The sequence below is a fragment of the Octodon degus genome, unplaced genomic scaffold (assembly GCF_000260255.1).
Source record: "Octodon degus isolate 3935 unplaced genomic scaffold, OctDeg1.0 scaffold00045, whole genome shotgun sequence".
Lineage (NCBI taxonomy): Eukaryota > Metazoa > Chordata > Mammalia > Rodentia > Octodontidae > Octodon > Octodon degus.
In genome coordinates, this window is record NW_004524621.1 from 11,254,687 (window position 1) to 11,276,006 (window position 21,320).

Consider the following 21,320-nt stretch of genomic DNA (forward strand, 5'->3'; position numbering starts at 1 on the left):
ATAATTTTTAGTGAAAACAATGTGACATAATATGCCTCAGCATATTTTAAATCTCATTTAATATTTAATTATAGAATGACTTGAAGGTTTGGGTCCTCATTCAATTATTTTAATTCTTGGTTTTCATAGCTGACTAGGATATCTATGTATCAATCAAACAAAAAAAATGTAATTAGTTCCCTCAGGCCAGTTTTTCAAAGATTTTTTTGAGATTTGGCTAATAATCCTCTAACTTTAGTCAATTGTTTATAAGAGCCAGAAATATTTTTGTATTTTAAACAAATAAATTCAAACCTCACAGAAATTTTTCTTTCTTTAATTTTCATTTTATTTTAAAGAGAAAAAAATAAAAACATAGCAGGAACAAAGACAAAAACAAAACTGAAATTTTTCAGTGGATTTTTAATATATTAATACTCTCTAAGATTTGAGAGCATGCAGTTGTAAGTTTTTTACTGATAATACACATTGTTTCGGATAACAAAAGAACACAGATAAACACATTTATACAAATGAATCATTTTCAAACATTTGTGTCCAAAATGCTGTCCCCAGCTGCGAGTGACAACCCACACCTATAACTCCAGCACCATGGAAGGCTGAGGCAGAAGGACAGGAAGTTGAGCCTAGCCCAGGCAGTTTAGTAGTGACTTGAAATTGGTATAATGTGACCCAGTCTCAACATTAAAAATAAGCGAGCGAGCGAGAGAGAATTCTTTCTCCAAAGCAGTCACCTTTTCAATAGCTATTAAAATACTACCTTCTACATGAAAGATATGAAGCAAGGCTAGAACAATTTGAACATCAAAATAAATGACAGTAATGGATTACAACTCATGTAATAATTAGGAATCCATGAGCCCTCACTACCACAAATAATAGGAGAAAAGAAAAATCTGCTTAGAACACCAACTAATCAACACAGAAAAGACATAGTTACCATTTGGCAACCACAGGTGGTAGCTTCAGACAAGGGATATCAATGGAAACCTAGTGGAGATCTGATAAAGCACAAGGTTACTGAGAGTCTCACATGTTTTCACTACAAAGCACTTACTAATTACAAAGGAAACTGTGTGCCTTGACAGTGGTGAAACCTGTACAAACTCATCCAAATGATTAAGGCTAACATTACAAACGGCAGGCCAGGCTGACATCACATACTTCCTCCAGCAATGCAATGAAAGGAGCACAGTACAGTTTCTGTGTGAGTCCTATCAAGAAAGCATAGCCTGAGTGTGAACCTGAAGAAATACTCAACAGACCAAATTTGAAAAACACACTACCAAATAAAAAGGCCTATACCATTTAAAACTGTTGAGGATGGAAAACTGTTGAGGAACTGTTCCAGAGTCAAAGAAATTAAAGAGCTAGAACTAGTACATGCAACATCATTCGGTTCTAGATCAAAGGGGAAAAAAGAGACATTGTTGGAATCATTGGTCCAATTTGTCTGAAATGATGATACCTCGGTCCCGCCAAAAAAAAAAAAAAAAGTTAAAAAGAATAAGTACACTAAAAAAAAACAAAACAAACAAACAAAAAAAAGAATGAGATGATAGTGTTTTCACTGTTGTTTTTCTGATTTGGATAGTTCAATTATGATTATTTAGGACAACAGCATTATTTTTAGGGAAACACAAACAAAAGCATTAGCTAGAAGTGACAAAATACAAGTATCCCACTTTCTCTCAAGTAGTTCAGAAAAAGACTGATTTTAAGGGAGGAAGGGTAACGATTCAAATGTGAAGTGTCAACTGCTGAAGTAAGAGACACAGAAGTTCTCAACTTTTCCCTATGTTTGAAATTATTTTTAAAAGGACATGTTTACTCATGTAAGCAGGCTTGCATTTTCAGTATATGCCAGGTTTTATGTTACTGAAAACCACATGTCATCATTGATAAACATCCCTTCTGCCTACAGATGCCTCTCTTATTGGTATATGTATAAGGACATGTCAAGTTCATAACACTGAAAATGAAACATTTATCTCCTTACTTTAAAATAATTTTTTTTTTTTTTTTTAGCTTTTAATGTTTGATTCCTTGGGGCTTAAGTTAGGGAATCCTAGAAAAATCTTTGTACCTGTTTCTGGTCCCATCTATCATTCAGTAGTACTTGAACTGTCTGGCTAAAGCAGACAAATGACCAAGGGGTCTTGGTAGAGCCCTCGACCCTAAACTCAAACTTAACTGGCTTTACAGAGATGACGGTATCGAAAATAAACATATAAATGCACCATCAAACTCTCAGCCCATTAGGTCTACTTGATTTCCACTAATCAGCATACAAAGAACCAAGGCCACCTCCATCTCTTAAGGCTCTGGCTTAACTGCTATACACTCCCAGCTCAAGTAAGATGACTAAGCACTGACTGCTTCTTGAGCACCATATGTCTCCCAATTTCAAAAGAAAAATTGTCCCAACCATGTTGGAACAGATTTCCTACCTCCTGCAACTGGAGTCGAACCTTGGTGACTGCTCGGATCCAGTGTGCTCTGGCATGAGTAAAGGGTGACGATGCATTCTCCTCAGGAAGACTTGTAACAAAGAAAAGAATGTTTCTTAAAAATAGTCCAGGCCATAAGGTGACAGTACTCTCAAGGCAAGATTGCCAAATATCTAAAATAAAATGGTTTTTACTCATGCCTACACATGTTTAGTGATTCAGGCCACTAAAACAGCACAGTCCTAAATACCTAATGTGCAAACAATTCCTCTCTAAAGTGACAGCTCCTTTTAGCTTTTCATCTGTTCCTAGTCTCCCTTCCCCTGATTTGCCCAATGCAGTAGCTCACTGAACAGACTGGGATCCTGACACTAGAGAAAAAATGACAATAGCACGTGTCAATGACAAGCATAGAAACCACACAGGGCTATAGAAGAAGTTCCTCACAAGACCAACAGCCTACCATGGGAGTTTTACATAGCTTCTTTCGGGCAGATCTTTGTTCCTGCAAACCATTCCTGCTCCAATAAGTATTTTGAAAGTCTTACCAATTCCTAGACTATATAAAAGTGACTTCTTTCCATGATCTGGTACCCTCTGTAAAATGAATATAACAAGTACCTTTGGGCAAAAACACTACCTTATATTAGAGCAAGTCATCATCCTGGTTCTTAACTGGATCAGTGCTTAATTCTTAGCAATAATGCTCCTCTTTCCTCCCTTTGGAGCAAATAGCCACAGTAACAGACCACTTATACAGGGGAAATAAATGCTAGGCTCTGATACTATCTAACAAATGGCTCAATAGAAGTGTCTAAAAACATTTGTGGGCACTCTGACCAGGAGAAAGCTGGGCTTCACATGCACAGCTAGGACCTGAAGGTAAAAAAGGACAAGTATTTATTCTGAGCACTTCTGCTTCTCTAACATGAGCTCAGCCATAATGGTCACTACTATCCAAAGCTCATAACAAGTCAGCCCGTGAATGGGTCATCAATCCCATGAGAGGCTGGACCAGCATGAGGTCTCCTGCATATTCTGCCTGTTAATATACCCCAGAGGGAGAACAAAAAGGAAGTTTATGTCTTTCGAAAGATACATGATTTATCTACTAATCCAGTGATAGAATAAAAGCACTATTTCCTATCTTTTACCATGTAATTGGCTTTCACTGTCCTTTTTTTTTTTTTTTTTTTTGTATTTTAGGGAAGGGTCTACAGGGTGTTCAGGGTCTCACTACTAGATTGGACTCTCATAGTGATCTGCCTGTTTTCAGTCTCCAAACAGCTGGAATTATAGGCATATGCCACCATGCCCAGTCTCAACTGCCATCTCAATGTGCCCCAGGGGGTGGGGCTGGCACGGCAGGCCCGGGGATCAAACCCCAGTCCCTGCACCTGCTTGCAGGCACTTTAATCCATTGAGCTATTTTTTCTGGCCCTCACTATCCTTTTATGAGGCTTTAATATCTATCAGACCTTGTGATCTAAGAATATTAAGTTATATCCAGCCCTTATCATTTTTCCCCATTGATTTTCAACTGAGACAAACTTACCCCAGAAGGAGAATCTGACAATGTTGAATGAAGAAAGTCATCTTTTTCTTTTCTTTTTTCATTGTATTTTAGTACAGGATCTACAAGGTCTCACTATGTAGATCGCACTTATAGTGATCTGCCTGTGTTCAGCCTCCCAAGAGCTGAGATTACAGGTAGGTACCACCACACCCAGTTTCAATTGCCATCTCAGCGTGCCCCAGGAGGAGGGCCAGCACAGTACCCTGGGAATTGAACCCCAGCCACTGCGCTCTGACTAAGCAGGTGCTTTAGTCTGCTGAGCTATTTGGCTGGCCCTTACTTTCCTTTTTGAGATAGGGTCTCTCTGCATCTTGGGCTGGCCTGGAACTCTCTATGCTGCCCAAGCTGGCCTCAAACTTATGCCCCCCATATGGTAGGATACAGGCATGTACCATCATGTCCAGCTGGAAAGAGTTCTGGAGTTGCTACTGGCATCAATTATTGAGACCTGGGATGTTATTAAACACCTTATAATTTATATACTAGCTTCCCATAAGATCAATCCCAAAACATTAGTGCAAATACTGATAGAACTGCGGTGCACCAACCTCTCTTCTATTCTACCCAATTTAGCTCAATAACAGTGACAAATCTCAAACTCCATACTGAACTTCATTATCAGATTGCTAGAAGAGCAAATTTTAAATTTGTCTTCTTTTTTAAAATTTTTTATTATTTTTTTTCAGAACCGGGCATTGAACTCAGGCCCTTGCACTTGCCAGGGAAGTGCTTATTCTACTGAGCCATCTGCCCAGCCCAAATTTGTCTTCTTATGAATAGAAACTGTTAAATATACCACTGGGCTCTGGAGGAAAAGAATGGGTTAAATCTATCTTGTAAATCAATTCTTTAACTCTATTCTAATATTTCTCAGCCCAGGTACAAAACATGTTCACAAAAGAAGTTAGAACACTAATGGGGTAGTAATCCAGCCAAAAGACCAAAAGCATCCCCTGCAGGGCTCAAGTCATTTCACACAGAGAGAATGCCATGTATAGGGTCAAAATACTTAAGATTCAAGCCAGGTATAGTAGCACACACCTGTCATTCCACCATTTGGAAGGCCAAAACAGGAGGATTGCTGAGAGCTGGAGGCCAGCCAGGGCTATATACTGCAGAGAGCTCAAGGCTGGCCTAAAGAACTAACTACATAATGAGACCCTATCTCAAAAAAAAAAGACAACTGCAGGCTCAAAGGATCCCAGCACTCTGCTGTTCATTTACTACAAAGAACCCAAGTGTTCTTCAGAGCTCCCTAAAATACACTGGAAATCACAGCAAAATTCAAAGGAAGCAGTGAAGAGCTGAGTGTGATTTTCTTGGCCCCTACCATACCCAGCTTCAGAGAAACAAATGCAAAGCACTTATACTCAGTAATACTATAGAGCAGGCACTGAGGAAGCACATGAGGTACCACCTACCTCTCCTGGGGGGCTACAACATGGTCCTTGTGTAGCACCAGATCTGGGGGAGGAGAGGCTGTGACATCTTCTGTAGTCTCCTTGGGTTCACATGCTCTCCCCTTCGCTGCTTCACCTCTTGCCTCCAAGGCTTTGTCTTGTTCTCCAAAACCAGCCTTCCCATCTCTGGAGAGGCTTCCAGAGCTGTGGCAGGAATGAATTGAGTCTCGCTCACGGCGGTCATCATCTTGTTCCTGATAATGCTCTAGTTCGCTGAGCTGAGAGCTTCCTTGACTCACATTACAGGAGGATCCATACCTACTACTGCTGGTGGGGCTGTGAGAATGAGAGGAAGACAGATGAATAAATAGTGCAAAACAGAGACCAGGACACAAGCATGGATAAATCCAGGAAACAATTACTCTGTCAGGGCAATAATCACAAACAAGAGGTTCCTAGGAAAAACAGGACCAAACTTCACAAACAAGAAAAAAATCAGTTTCTATTTAGCAGAAACACAGTAAGAAAACACACAATAGGCACTTTGTGTGTTCCTCTAACAGCACTTAACCTCAGCCTTTACTTGCACCTGACTTGTCTGCAGGATTAAGAAATACTAAAATGGCCTATTGCTTATTCCTGAAATTCTCTACTTAGTCTTCTAAAAAAACTTATCCAGTGGCTATGGTTAGTTTTCCAATTTCCACATAGTAAAGTGGAATAAATGAACACTACTCTCCTTTGCTATTAGTTAATAAACAGGTTTTCATTTATTGCTCTACAACTGTAAATGTATATATCTATATCTCAGCACAAGTGAAGGAGAATGGGATGTTCTTTTATGTATCAGTCATCTGTGGGAAGAAGTAATGGAAACTATCACATGTCAGTTGACTAGGTACCAAGTCACGTGTGTGTCTGTCTGTCTGTCTGTCTGTCTGTCTGTCTGTCTGTCTGTCTGTCTCTCTCAGCTTCTGACCAATTCTAAGAGATTGGTCTGAGACAGAGATCAATGTAACAGAGACAGAGATAAAACTAACATTCTTTATACTGTATGATGTTTGTTCTTAGGGAGAATAATACTTCTGCAGATGGATCCTGCATAATGCTCTAGATTGAAGAACAATAGCAAAGGGTAATTCTGAGCTCCTGTGAGACTTTACTCAAAGCACTTACCAGACATCAGTCCCTACTTTTTACTACCCTTAAGGCTGGTATCTGATAAATGCTTTGAGTAATGTCACACAGAAACTCAGAGCTGTCCTTTGTTGTAGTTCTTCCACCTGAAGAACTACATTGTGATACAATGGGATTAAAGACCAATACCACAGAAGTTATATAAATTCATATGGAATAGGACATAAAATATAGATTATTGTAAGTTATCTTTTACATTTTGTATTTTATGTAATTCTCTTATTGCCACTGGAAGAAGCACCTTAGAAGGCTTGAAAAACCAAAGCAAAGTACGTTTTTTTCCCATCTATATGGGAAACCACTTATAAGTTATAAGTGTCTAAGACCCAAGGAAACATCATATCCAATTATATAGTAATAATAAACACATGCCACATAAATATTTGCTGCCTCTTTCTGTTTTGCATTCTCTATTCCACATTATATAAGGAAAAGCACATCGGCATGAGATCACAAGGCCTAGCTTTTCCTTTAAGCAGGACACTCCTTGTTCCAATAAGAACTGAAAGGAGAGGATGAAAATACCCACCCATGAATTAGTTGTTACTTAACCCCTATTTAACATGAATGCCAAGTGCTAGGAAAGATATAATTGGATAAAGAGCAACTAAGATAATCTACCACTAAGTCATTTACATCATAAATGGCAAATTTCTTAAAACCATTTATGATGCTTGAGTTGAAAACAGGCCTTTTGTTGGTCACTGGGTCCTTGATGTCACTCAGAGCAACTGGCTGCTGTACATGTGAAAGAGAGTCAGCATTAGCCAACACCACCTCCTCTACTTGTTCTTCTGGCAGGTGAAGTAGTTCAGAGACAGTGCTGTGTTCTTCCTCAGGTTTTCCTGAAGGACAGGTGGAACTAGAGAGGTTGCCTTCTGTATCGCAACCTTCTCCAGATGCCAGGATTTCCACTTGGTTTCCCATTTCTCCAGGCTCTGGAAGCCAATGAGTTAAGGTACTTGGCCTAGCTTCCAACTGTTCAGAGGCCACAGAAGGCTGAGTATTGACCTCAGTTGGCTCAGCTCTTGCCCCAGATATTTGAGCAGACTTCAAAGCTTTGTCACTATCGCTGGAGTTCAGGTCCTGGCTGCTGGTGCTAACCAAAACTGGAGGGGAAGATTCTGTAGAAATCTGTTCAGGGTTCCCTTTGTTCTCATTTGGCCAGGGAAATGAAAGATCTGGTTTCTTTCCAAATCCTACCTTTATATCACTTGCCAGTTTACTCCCTTTCCCTTCACTACCTCCCTCAAATAGAGTTGATAACTTTTTAAAACTGGACATTAAACTAGTCTCTGCTGTTTTGTTGCCAGAGGAGGAAGGTGGAGAAAAGAAAGAGCTCAATGTCTTCCCATAGTCAGTAGAAGAGGATGAGAAGGGCAATTTTGGCCAACTGGTCATGTTTGGGATTTCAAAATGAGATCTTGGCTGATCTGTTTCCTGAGGGATTGCAGGTGGATCTTTCTGGGCATGAACTGCCCCACAACTGTCCTTGGTGCAAAGCACAGGTGGCTTTGGCAAATGGTGGGCAATATACTCTTGGGTTTCTAATGTGGTACTCTTGCTGACACTTGCCTCAGTACACAGTGTGGTATTGATTTCTAGTGAACTGGTTACATTCAGTTCCAATAAGTCTTTATTTATGGAGTCAGTTTGAATAGCTGGCTCTGGATCAAGAGGAAGTGGTGGTTGAAGTGCAGGAAGAAGCTCTTCAGCAATCCCAGGAGAATGTGGATGCAATTGTGTTGGCAGTAGACTATGCTCTGCTTCCAATGATGCCTCTGTGTCTGTGCCCTGCAACAACCCCATGTCTCCTTCATCACTCAGAGATAGCCTTCCTTGCCTCATATCATCTTCAGAGACAGAAGAGGTAGCTACTGTGTCAAAACCTTGGGGTCCTGGAATATTTTCAGGAATATTATGTTTTTCATTTTCAATGGTCATTTGGAGATCATCTATCAAGGTATCTGATTCTGATGTTATACTAATCACATTCATTCTATAATCACTGTCAGGAGAGTCAGAATTGAGTGCTGAAGAGGCAGCTTCTCTGCATAAACGTTCTGGGGGTACCAATTCTACAGAATCTCTGGAACAACTACTTTGAAGGCATGAATTTGCTACAGATGGTTCTTTACATGTTTCTGGCTTGGGGTTTCTAAAAATTCTAAACAACTCACTTTTGAGAGGCTGAGGTGATGCCCCAGAAGAAAGGGAAAAAAAGGAGTTTTTCTTTGGAGATTTTGGAGAGGAGAAAAGTCCAGAGAAAGTTTTAGGAGGTTCAGGTAGACATTCAGAGAAAGATTTTACTTTGGTCACAAATCCTGAAAGCATTTCTACTTTAGAGCCTAATACTGTTTTGTCTTCCTCTTTGCCTGCATCTTCATTCTGGAGAGGCCCTCCACCCCCTGGGTCTAGAGAAGCAGAAGTAGACTCTAGAACCCTTGGTGTGATCTTATCAGGGGTCTCTCCTAATGGCAAGCTCAAGGAGTCAGTGGTAAGTCTTTCATTGTGGCCACTGAGCTCTTTGTTCAAATGATCATCATGAGAAAAAGAGTTTACCAACGAATCACTGGAAGAGGTTTTCTGGTTGAAAGCTTCTTTATGGGGGGCTTCCACTTCTTCAACAAGGAATGTTTCAGTGTGCTCCTGAAATTCTGGTGAAGGAGGAACATCTTTTTGCAACTGATTTATCTGAAAATCTGAAGATGTCTCTGGCTCATTACTGGAACAAAGATTTCCCTGAATTTTCTCTACACTGAGCTCATCTACAAGGGAGGTAACCTCGCTGGTGTTGTTAATGGAAATACAAGGGATCACTTGCTGTTCATGAATCACTTCTTGGGCTATGCTATCTCTATGACCACTAGAATCTTTCAGACTGATTGTTTCACTAGTGTCTACAGAAACACTTGGTTTTTTGCAGGGCTGAGAAGTCACTGGAGCAACAGTTAAAAGGCTCTGTTTTTCCCCAGGAGTCTGTTGTTTTTCATCTAGGAAGGCCAAGCCGAAGAAACTAAAAGTAGAGCTACTACGAGAAGTATCCTTCTTGATGCCTGAGCTAGTAGTGGGGAAAAAAGAAGAAAGTGTGAATAACCCTTCTGCTTGAGATTTGGATTTGGGTAGAGCAGCAGAAGCTCTGTTCTTAGAATTTTCAGATCTAGTCAAAAAAGAGAATATATTCTTTCTGGTTGGCAGCTCTGGTTGAGATGAAGATGTTGTAGCTGTTGAAAAACTCTTGTCTTGGTTAGGAAAATGATCTTGTTCATTTTGCCTTCTGTTTAGAATGTCAAAAGATACTCTGTTACTCGGAGCTTCTTTCACTGTAGTTCCACTATTTTCTTTTGAAGAATCACTGGGAGATTCTTTGAGACTACTTGAGAAACAAAGATTTGCTGACTCCTGAATTAGGTGGCCTCTGAAAAGTTTCTCTTTTTCATTCAAATTATCACTTTGGATCTTGCTAGTTGGTGGTTCCCTTAGACCACTGTCATCAATAGTAGTCTGTTTATTCAGGCTTCTAACTCTAGCCTTTCCTTTAGAGGAAATTGGCTTAGGAGGACAGTTCCCAATAACCTGACTAGTTACCTCTACAGGATTAGAACTTGATCTGACCTCATCTTTATCAGTCACCGAAGAAACAGATATATTTTCAGTTGTCTGAACGGGAGATACACTAGTTTTAAAGAAATCACCAATAGTACCAAAAAAATTTGAAACACCAGAAGATTCTTTCTTTTCTTGAAATGATGTTTTTTCACTTTTATCACTGTTCTCCAAGTTTGATGACTCTTCTTTATTCACTTGGGTTTTAAAGAGGCTGAAAAATGTAGATGACTGTTTTTCATTTGGCGTCATACTTCCTGAAGATACTTCTCCTTGACCAAAGAATTTTAGTGCACTTTTAAATAATGTTCTTTCAGGCTCTTTGGAAGACTGGTCTTGAGGAAATTCACAATTTTTATACTCATCCCTACTAAACTGTGATACAACAGAAGGTGAAATAGAGTCGCCTACAATGATTTTATTATCATCTTCTATACCTGACTGAGTTTGAGGAGTTGTTTGGCTTACCTGATAATCAGATTTTAACAAACTTTGTTCTTTCACATGAATGTTTCTATGTAAGGGGAATCTCTGCTTCATATTTTTAGTAAACTCTGGTTGCTCAACATTGGACACTGCCTTTCTCTCTGAATCTTTAAGACAACTTTCTTCCTCCTTTTGGGATTTACTCTGTAATTGCTTATTCAAGATAAGTGACTCAAGACCATCATTTGTGAACTTTGCTAATTCTGACCGTTGATCTATTTTTTGTACAACCAAACTCTCCAAAGATTCACTGTTGCCAAAATTCAAAGTACTTCTAACCAAGGCACCCAAAACAGAAAATGATGGAGTCACTTTGTTCACTGGTGATGTTTCATCTGACTGTTGTGAGCCTTTCGTCATATCTTCAGGATGAACCAAAGAGGCAGCTTCATCATAAGGTGACTGAAGCCAATGAAAACTGGAAAGATGAACTGATGAATCTTTAGCCAGAGGCTGGTTCTTATCTCTCTCTCTAATTTTATCTCTGTTTAAGACATGATTACCAATAGATTGGGGCTTTCTGAGGTCCAGTATATATTCAAGGCCTTCAAAACCACAGGACTTTTCTTTGAAAGATCTAAAATCTCCTTTAAACTTTTGAGGATTATACCCTGAAAAATCTAATGGCTGATCTCTTTGACCAAAACTTGATTCTTCAAGCACTTGTGAAAAAGTGCCTAAATTTAAATACAATGGTCCCTCTCTTCTAGGTGAGTTCAAAGATAAATCAAGAGGGTCATCAACTGGTTCTTCTTCAACATACCAAAATAGTCCATCTTCCTTATCAAGTAATTTGGGGGTAGAAATAATGCTGTCTTCTAACATAATACCTGATAGATCAGTTGTCTGTAAATTGTAATTCAAATACCCTTGATAAGAATAATCAGGTATAAATAAATATGCATATTCCCCAGTAGAATCTGTGAGGACAGAATAAATATACTGACCATCATGGAACATATAGTATCCATAATTCCCATCTTCTGAGGGCCACCATACTCCATTTTCAAGGCATGACAACCATTCCTGGTATTCATAGCCAAAACTTGAAAAAGTAAAGTTTTCATCCATTTTTAATGATTCTTGGTCAACTGTGGAACATGCAGTTTTGTCATAATTTGAAGAATAACTCAAGTCAATGGGTAATTCTTCTGGTGAATCCTTAGTCTCATTAACTGGAAAATAACCAGAACTTTCATAGAATTGGTTAGCTGCCCACACATCACTTAATAAGTAATCTTCATTAAATACTAACTGGTTGGATGATTTATATGGTAAGTCACACCAAATGACATTGCTTGGATTTGTTCTCCAATCCATCATAGTTCCATTTTGATCTTTTTGGTAAAAATATATTCTTGCGTTTTCTAAATCAGGCCACAAGAAACCATCCAATGAAGTGAAAGTATTTTGATTCAACAAATACACTGGTTGAAGTTTTGTGAAGTTTTTAGAGAAATCATTTATGTCAGTGTCCCATATAAAGCAGAAAGGACTATTCATCTCTTCAAATGTGTGGTACTGGCTTGGTTTAGCATCTAGTATAGGTGAATTTGATGTGTTTGAATTTACATGTACTTTTGCCTCAAAAATATGGTTTGTTATTGGCCTCTTGGCCATAGATTTCTCAAAGAGGCCCTGTTCAGCACTGGGAGCACAGTTCAGTACTATGTTCGGAGAAGAGGGATAATCCTTTTCACTTTCCTGGCTTTTCTGTGTAGGAGGGCAGTAACAATTATTAACCCAAGCATGAGATGGTATGTTTTCTTTAGATAATGATATGGAGCTACAAGTTTGTTTTTTAATCTGTGTCCTCTGGTTTTCAGAAGTAGTACATGAAGTAGTAGGGACATCATATAAGGATAAATGCTTAGTTCCATTCATACTTTTTATGTCACCTGAAGATAGGAATTTTACTTCATCTTGTTTACAGTCATTCATACTGCTACTTAATGTTGAGTTAAATATTCCAGAGAGTAATAAACCTGGGGTACTACTCATGTGATGGGACTCATCATTTTTCTGTTCTGCATTTTTTAAATTTAATTCTTGTTGATTAGATACGTTTTCAGAAGAAAATCTATTGAAAAGACCAGAAAGGAGACCTCCCTGGATTCTTTTTTTGAAATTTTTATTAACAACTTTGTCTTCATTAATATCATTAACCAAAGTGAGTTTTGAAATGGCAGAAATAAACTCTAATGAAGAGTCTGATACTGTTGAAAATGTCACTTGCGTAGGATTTTTATCTTCTCCTGAAAGAGCTGAAGTTATATGTTCTTTAGTCACAACCCCAGGGACAGTTACAATATCTTTTTCACAATTTTCTACTGCTGTGTGGTCACTTGAATTTAATTTCTTTATACTCTCAAGTTTCCCCAAATCATTAACATCTAGGGTTAAATCACATCTTACTACATTAAGTTTGGCATCTTCAGGACAATATATTTGGCCATTCTTATTAAATTTCTCTGTACTGCCATATTTCCCTAGATCATTACAAATATTTGGAACTGAATTAGATTTTATTGAACTAAGTTTGGCATTTGGGGGATAATTTATTTGTTTATTCTTATTAAATTCCTCTATACTATCAAATTTCCCTAGATCATTATGAATATTTGGAACCGAACTAGATTTTACTGAACTAAGTTTGACATCTTCATGACAACTTCTATCAATCTCTGTATCAGTGGTTGCTGCTGAGACATGAATGTGCTGGTCACTAACAAGGGTACAACTATCAGTGAAAGAAAACTTAAATGAAGGAAAAATGCTTCCTTTTTCTCCTAAGTCCTGCTGCTTTTCAGAATGACTAAGAACTCTCAAAAATGGAATAGGTAATTTTTTACTAAATGAAATGGGATGCCCATCTTTCTTAGAACCCCTTTCCCATCCATCTTCCTCTACTTGGTCACTTTCCACAGATTCAGACAAAGTTTCCTTTGAACATGTCTCATTAGAGGAAGTAAACAAAAGCTGGCTGAATGATTTTCTGAGAGGCTCAAGGAAATCATCATCACCGCTAATTCTGTTGTCCTCTACAGGCTTTGAGGAAGCCTCTTTATTTGTAGTTCTACTGCCAGCTACAGAAAGATGTCCTGAAGTATCTTCGGCACAAATTTTTGATTGATGAGGCAAAGACTGATCTAGATCTTCACAGGGTTTCCTGTCCAACAGAGTCTTAATATTATCTTCCTTACTTGTACAGCTAGCTAACTTTGAAAGTTCACTTGCCTTTTCAGAGGACAACAAATCCTCACTTGCTGGTATTTGAAACTTTCCTGTGGTTCCTCCATCACTCTTATTTAAGGCATCAATACTACTAGTGTGACTGTCAAGGATATCATTGCTTTGACTGGACTTTGAGCCACACTCAACAAAGCTTTCCCTTCTTGATATCTTTCTCTGGTCACCTTTACTGGTTTCTTCTTTTTCTGAAAGAAACTTTAGTGGGTTCAGCATGCTAAAAACAGATTTTATAACTGAACTCTGATTCTGTGGAGCTGAGTTCCTTTCAGTTGTTTCTGTTGCGTCCTGAAAGTTTAAACTGCCAATCTTATTACCCATGTGCTTACTCTCTGGAGTTCTGCAGTGTCTGCCAATATCCTCACCATCAACTGTTTGAAAGGGTGAAGATTGCAGGGAAAGATCTTTCTCCAATACTGACTTGGCTCTGGGTCTAGATCTCAAATTAATTGTCTCTGTTTGATTAGGAGCATTTGTTTTCTCTGGAACTACATGAACCAGTTTTTCCATAGAGGTTGTGAGATGCCGTGTACCTGAACCCACTTTCTCTGTAAGTGAAGTGAATAAAGACCCAATGGCACATTTTACTCCATTAAGTTCAGGAAAAGATGTGACCTGGGCCTTGTCATCCTGGCAAATAGATGAAGGTGGTATCTGACCCTCAGGCATTTTCTGTTCTGCATTATTCAGTTGAACAGTACTTTCATGTCTGTGTGTGTTCTTAGCTGTTGAAACAGAACTGAATCTGTTAATCTCCTCTTCCTTCTCTGCTAAATATTCTGACACTGTTTCTACCAAACACTGAAGCTCATCCATTGTATCAACATAGTCCTCCTTAGGTTCCTCAATGGAGGAAGAGGTGATCTCGCTCATGGAACACTTAGAAAGGTCTCTTTCTGTGTTTATATTACAATTTATCTTTTGTAATGGTAATACTGGGTCTGAAACATAATATTCATCAGCAAATTCTCCAACATCATGAATCCTGGATGGATGCCACATTGGTGATAATGAACTCTCCTGCTCTTCAGAAATGGGAGATTCCATGAGTTCTTCAGAAGTACTACTAGTAGAATCTTCAAGAATATCTAATGAAGTAGAACTAGGGACACACTGGCTTGAGCCAGATGGCTTTTCACAGTTCCTTAAACAACAGGGTAGATCATAATCATGACCTTCTAACTTAGTAGGCCATGTGCCACTCTTAACTACAAATCCATTTTTGTAGGGATGCAAAGCTGGGTGATTTTGTTTCTTCTTTTCAATATGGCAACTGTAATGTTCAGTGTCAAGACAGATATCTTTGTAGTTAGTCTTATTATATTTATCATATTGTCTTTTTTCACTATCTTCAAAATGACTATGTAAAAGGTTTTTACTTTTTCTATCTATTGTATCATATTTCTGATGATAGCTTGAGAATACAGATGTTTCAAATTCATAGTCACAATGAATGGCAGGAGAGAGTTCTGTTTGTTGGTTCCAAGATACTATCTTTTCCCAGTTGTATTTTGGTTGTTCTTGTTTATCAGTTTTTGAAAGGGTTCCAATTTCTTTTATCTCTGCTTCCTTCAAGTTTATGTTATTATTCTCTAGAAAGCCTTGTGGTATTTTTCCCTCTATCTCCTCATATATATCTTCTTGCTCTTCACAGTCAACATCAGAAAAAGCTGAAATAATCCTAATTTTGTCATTTTTATGCTTTGTACCTTGTCTGATGTAAGGGGTTAAGATTGTAGCAACAGCAAGACATAGAAAAAAAGAGAGAAGGAAAAGGAAGAAACAAGGTGTAAGATTGAGTACCTGCTCAGTAAGATTAAAATAATAAAACTGCCAATTTGACAAAAAACAATATTCAGACAAATACAAAAAGGAAATTAACAGGTTCCTAATATTGTTTCATTAATAGTCAGTTTTTCCATATCAAAAAAGAACAGCTTTAATGATTTTTAAATGTTTCATTTATTCTTATTTGTTATTGACAGTTTTCTTTTCTTTTCTTTTTTTTTAATGTATTTGGTACAGGGTTCATTACACAGATAGGACTCATAGTGATTCTCCTGTTTTCAGCCTTCCCAGAGCTGGAATTACAGGAATGTGTCACCACACTTGGACTCAGTGGCTGGCTCAGTGTGCCCAGGGATAGGGCCAGCATGGCATGTGGTACTGGGGATTGGACCCTGTGCTTGCCTAACCAGGCACATAGTCTGCTGAGCTATCTCACCAGCCCTGCTAGTTTTATTTTCTAAGAAACAAAATTAAACATGTTTTATCACTATCTAGAACACACTTGCAATGCCAAAGTTCAAAACTGTTAGGAAACACATTAAGAGATTTAAAGAGGGGCCGGGAGATGGCTCAATGGAATAAGTGCTTCCCTGGCAAGTGCAAGGGCCCAAGTTTAATCCCTGGTTCTGCAAAAAAAAAAAAAAAAAGAAAAAGAAAAGAAAATTCAAGTCTAGCCTGGGTAATTTAGTAATTTAGTGAATTAAAAAAAAAGAGATTTAAAGAAAATGTATTTGGGTCTAAAAAGAAGGCAAGCTATCAATGTGCTGAAAGTTACATTTTAGACTGCACAGACAAGATATATCCAAAAAATTTTAAAAGAAAAAAGAAACATTTCATTACAAAAATAGCTTTTAACTGTGAGAAGTATAACCTTGCTATGTTTTCAAAACTAGAAAATTATTTATAGCATCATAAACTTTCTTTGGGAAATCCAAAGGCTATACATATTCAGGATCATCATAAAAAGACTATTTTTCCCTGTGGTGATTACTGCAGCAGAGGCTACATGTTTAACTTAAATCAACAAATACAGAAAACAGTTTATCATTCTTACACTTAGGCTAGATTGCCCGCTTCCTGTATTTCTACATAGACAGTGCCTACAGGTTAGAAGTTTATCAACTCAGTATATTCTTAAAATATCCAACAGCAATTACTTAGCTAAAAGAAAAATGAGATCAAGTTGGTTACTTAACCACCAGAAATACTAAAAGTAAGATTGATATTTTCTTAATTTGTCTCCCTTATGGCTTATATCTAGCCCCATGTGCTCATTTGGTTCAGAGATGGCTGATTCATGGGTGAGTAATACAGTAGTAAGGGTGTGATAACTACATTAGTCCACTGATTGGGATGGTTCTGAGTATAAATAATGGAAAGGCCCACTCTGGGTGTGGGTGGCACCAATAGGCTTGTAGTCTAAATGGAATAAAAAGTAGAAGGGAGGCTCTCTACTTGCTACTTCCTGCCTGCCATGCCTTGGACTGTTTCTACTCTGCCATGTAACGCTGCCTTGGAGCCACTTGAACATTGACTGAAAACTCTGCAAACTACAACAAACATTTCTTCCTTCAACTTGTGGGTGTTGGGTATTGTATTTCGAGGACAAAAAAGTAAAACATTCTCAACACTGGAAATAATTTGGCTAATATCTAACAAAGTCCAATTCTATTGTCAAACCTCAAATTATGTAAACGTTCTGTTATTCTGGATTCTATAGGATTTTTTGTTTTTTGTTTTTGTTTTGAGACAAGATCTCACTATGTAATTCAAGTTGGCCTTGAACTCTTGCTGATTCTCTTACCTCACCCTCCCAAGTGTTGGAATTCATCCAGCTGAATTCAAAAAATAAAAGTACACTTGGTTGAGTGAAAAAACCAATTCAACCATGTTCTTTTTTTAATGCAGTTGTAAGAAGGAGAAATCACTTCAAAATATTGCCTAAAATGTTCATAATATCAGGTGAAGGTGGCACATTCTTATAATTTAAGCCTTTTGCAATGCTGAAGCAAGATTGCAAGTTTGAATCCAGGATGAGTGATTTACTAAAGAACTGTCTCAAATCAAAAAAATTAAGCGAGGGCGAGTGTAACTCAATGGTACAGCACCCCTGAGTTTGATCCCTATACTTTAAAAAAAGTCTATTATAAAACTAAAAATCCTCAGGACATATGAGAACTTGTACTGTAATGTCATGTAACTCAGTAGTGTCCCAAATTTTCTGATCAAGGAGATTATGGGGCCAAAGAAGAAAGTGATCGATGATGTAGACAGTGCCTAAGGAGAGTCACATGGAGAGAAAACATTCTCTCAGGCTTTCACAGAGAGCACATTGGCCAAGCAATGGTCGTGAGTCATCCACATGGCTGCACTGACAAAGGTTCTACAATCTGAGGTACAGGATCTCAGGATAAATCCTGAGGGGATTTCACTGACCTATGAGACCCAAAAGCTACAACTCTTGTTGCATAGGTCCTGCTTTACCTTGGTCTTAACCATCCAGCAGAAAAGTATAAAAATGATATATAAGAAGTAAAGCCATGCTGTTATGTTGAGCTGTAGGGGACTCAGGTCAACAACTTCTGACATTGCCAGTCAAGTGGAAGACCCAATGCTATTATGGGCTACTGGACTCTTTTTGAATATTTTGCTGAGTTTACATACCTATAATATTCAAATAATGGAACTTAACAAAAAAAGGGCATACAAATGAATGTCCATTTTTGTATCTGTGTATTCAAAGTGGTTAGGATAGATATATAGTTACATTCTCTTAATGAATACAGTGATTTGTTCTAATGGTGTTTGTAAATAGGATATCATGCCTGCATTTTGTACAGCAATTAGCCACTAGGAAGAATGTATGCAGTGTGTTAATTATTGAAACTGTCCTACCAATTTGATTTGAAACTGTCTCATTGCTATTTGTTTATCAATAAAATTATGGAAAAAAGAAACAAAATCCTTTTGGTTTTTCTCCTACTGGCACTTGACAAAATTTTTACTTTTCAATCTCACTTCATATACTGATATAGTAAAGTTTAATTTTTTTTTCTTTTCTTTTTTGGCGGAACCCGGGATTGAACTCAGGCCCTTGCACTTGCCAGGGAAGCACTTATTCCACTGAGCCATCTCCCTAAGTTTAATTTTTAAAGAATTTTATTTAATTATTTATTTGTTACAGGGTCTCACTACATAGTTCAGATTTGTAGTGATCCTCCTATCTCAGCCTTCCCAGTGCTGGGATTTCAGGGGTGTGCCATCACACCTGGTTTGGGGACCGGAGCAGCATGAGGAGCCACGGATTGAACTTAGGTCCATGTACTTGCCAGGCAGGTGCTTAGACCACTGAGCTATCTCCCATTATATGGAATAACTAGAAAAAAACCCCTGCAATTTAAAGTGTATCACTAGGGCCAGCCAAATAGCTCAGTAGATTAAAGCGCCTGCTTAGGCAGAGCACAGTGGCCAGGGTTCGATCCCTGGCCTGCTGTGCTGGCCCCGCCCCAGGGTGCCCTGAGATGGCAATTGAGACTGGGCGTGGTGGCGCATGCCTGTAATCCAAGCTCTTGGAAGGCTGAACACAGGCAGCTCACTACGAGTCCTATCTGCATAGTAAGACCATGTAGATCTTATACTACAATACAAATAATTAATTAATTAATTAATTAATTAAAGTGTATCACTAATACTAGTTACTTATTATGGAGGTAACCCAGGAAATAATCAAAATTAAAAGGTAGTGATTATGGGGCTGCGTAGATAGCTCAGTGGAATAAGCATTTGCCTGGCAAGCGCAAGGGCCTGAGTTCAATCCCTGGTTCCGCCAAAAAAAAAAAAAAAAGTAGTGATTAGGTAAATTATAATTTGTTGCAAATGGAAGGATATGTAGTTATTTAGGTTGATATGCCATTAGTACTGCTGACCAGCACTTTTTGTTTTGTTTTGTTTTGTTTTGTTTTTTAAGACAGGGCCTTAGGGCCAGTGATATAGCTTGGTCAAGAGAGAACATATTCTTGGTTTGCAACGCAGGTTGACCTAGAAATCTCTACGTAACCCAGATTGCCTTCAAATTTACAGCAATCCTTTTGCCTCTGCTTCCTGAGTGCTGGGATTACAGGCATGTACCACTACACGTGGCTCTTGGCCTGCACATTTAATGCTTGTAGATATAGAAGGGAAACAAAGTCTTGCTATTGTTTTTTTTCTTAAAGTGGAACAATATAATCTAAAAAATATGACCAAAAAGTAGAAGGGAAACTATTAGACAAGATGAAGAGAAAAAGGACATGGGGGATGAGGACATAAGAGTGGGTAACGGAAGGATGGATATGGACAAATACACTGGAACCCCTCCAAAAAATGTAAAACTAGGAGGAAGGTTGGGGCAGGAGGTGATAGAGCTAGAAATTATCAAAGGTATGTACATGAAGGAATGTACTAAAATAAAACCCATTGATATGTATAACCAATAAAAAAGATAACAGAAAATTTTTTAAAATTAAGAGCACAGTGGAAGGAGAGGAAATAGAACACCACAAATTAAAAATCAAATAAATAAATCATACAAGCTTCGAAGTGTTTGGTAGCATATGCCTCTCATTGCAGCTATTCATGGGGCTGAGGAAGAGGAATACCTGAGTCCATCAGTTTCAAGTTAGCCTGGTCAATAGAACAAGATCTATTCTGTTTAAAAAAAAAAAAAATTGCAAGCATTCAACTAATAAACTATCAATGAGTAGGCAAAAATTTCAGAAGGATTCTTAATATATTTTGTTTTAGGCTCCAAATAAAAAAAGCATAAACTTTATCTAGGTGTGGTGGCACATGCCTGAAATCTCAGCACATGAAAGATGAGACAGAAGGATTAGTATGAATTCAAGGCCAGCCTGGGCTACACAGTGTGAGTTGAAGGCCAGCCTCAACTACATGGTGACACCCTCTCTCATAACAAAACAAAATGAAATAAAACAGTACAGTACAAATTTTATGCTGGGGATGACAGATAAGAAAATTTCACTGAAAGTATTTTCAGAGATGATAGCAAATTTGGATAGGATGTTGTCTAGCAGGTAGATAGCCTTTTGAGGCTCAGGCTAAAAATTCACCAATGTAGTAGTCTAAGGTGGGGGAAAAAAATCCTATCATCCTATGGCTTGGTGAATTTTATAAATGGTAGCCCATGCCTATAATCCCAGTACTAGGGAGCCGGAGGCAGGAAGAGTATTGCAAGTTTGAGGACAGCCTGAGCTACATATTGAGTTCAAGTTTAGTCTGAATTATATAGTGAAACCCTGTCTCAAAAAAATAAACAAAACAAAATAAAACAAGTCCAAATTAAATTGTAATTAAAAAAAAACTAATCCCTAACCAAGAAATAAATGATTTAAGGAAGGATCAATAGGTACAAAAAATTATCAGATAAAAGGTTACTGGGAAAGTAGGATAAGAATAAATCAGGTATCACTCCAGATATTATTATTTACAAATGAGAAAGTAACTTTACACGTAATATAATATATACCAAATTTCTTAGCCAAGACATCAAACTAAACATCACCAATAATA

At 38.0% G+C, this 21,320-nt stretch overlaps 1 protein-coding gene across 5 annotated transcripts in view; it reads right to left on the reverse strand.

The window, feature by feature from the left end:
• The window catches only part of Unc13b (unc-13 homolog B), a 273,280-nt gene that overhangs the window by 96,728 nt on the left and 155,232 nt on the right, over positions 1-21,320 (reverse strand). For all 5 annotated transcript variants that reach the window (XM_023715882.1, XM_023715883.1, XM_023715881.1 and 2 more), the window contains 2 exons: positions 5,448-5,762; positions 2,451-2,541 (listed from right to left, as the gene is read on the reverse strand). In XM_023715882.1, coding sequence (XP_023571650.1) covers positions 2,451-2,541; positions 5,448-5,762 — 406 coding nt within the window. The remainder of the gene's footprint in view (positions 1-2,450; positions 2,542-5,447; positions 5,763-21,320) is intronic.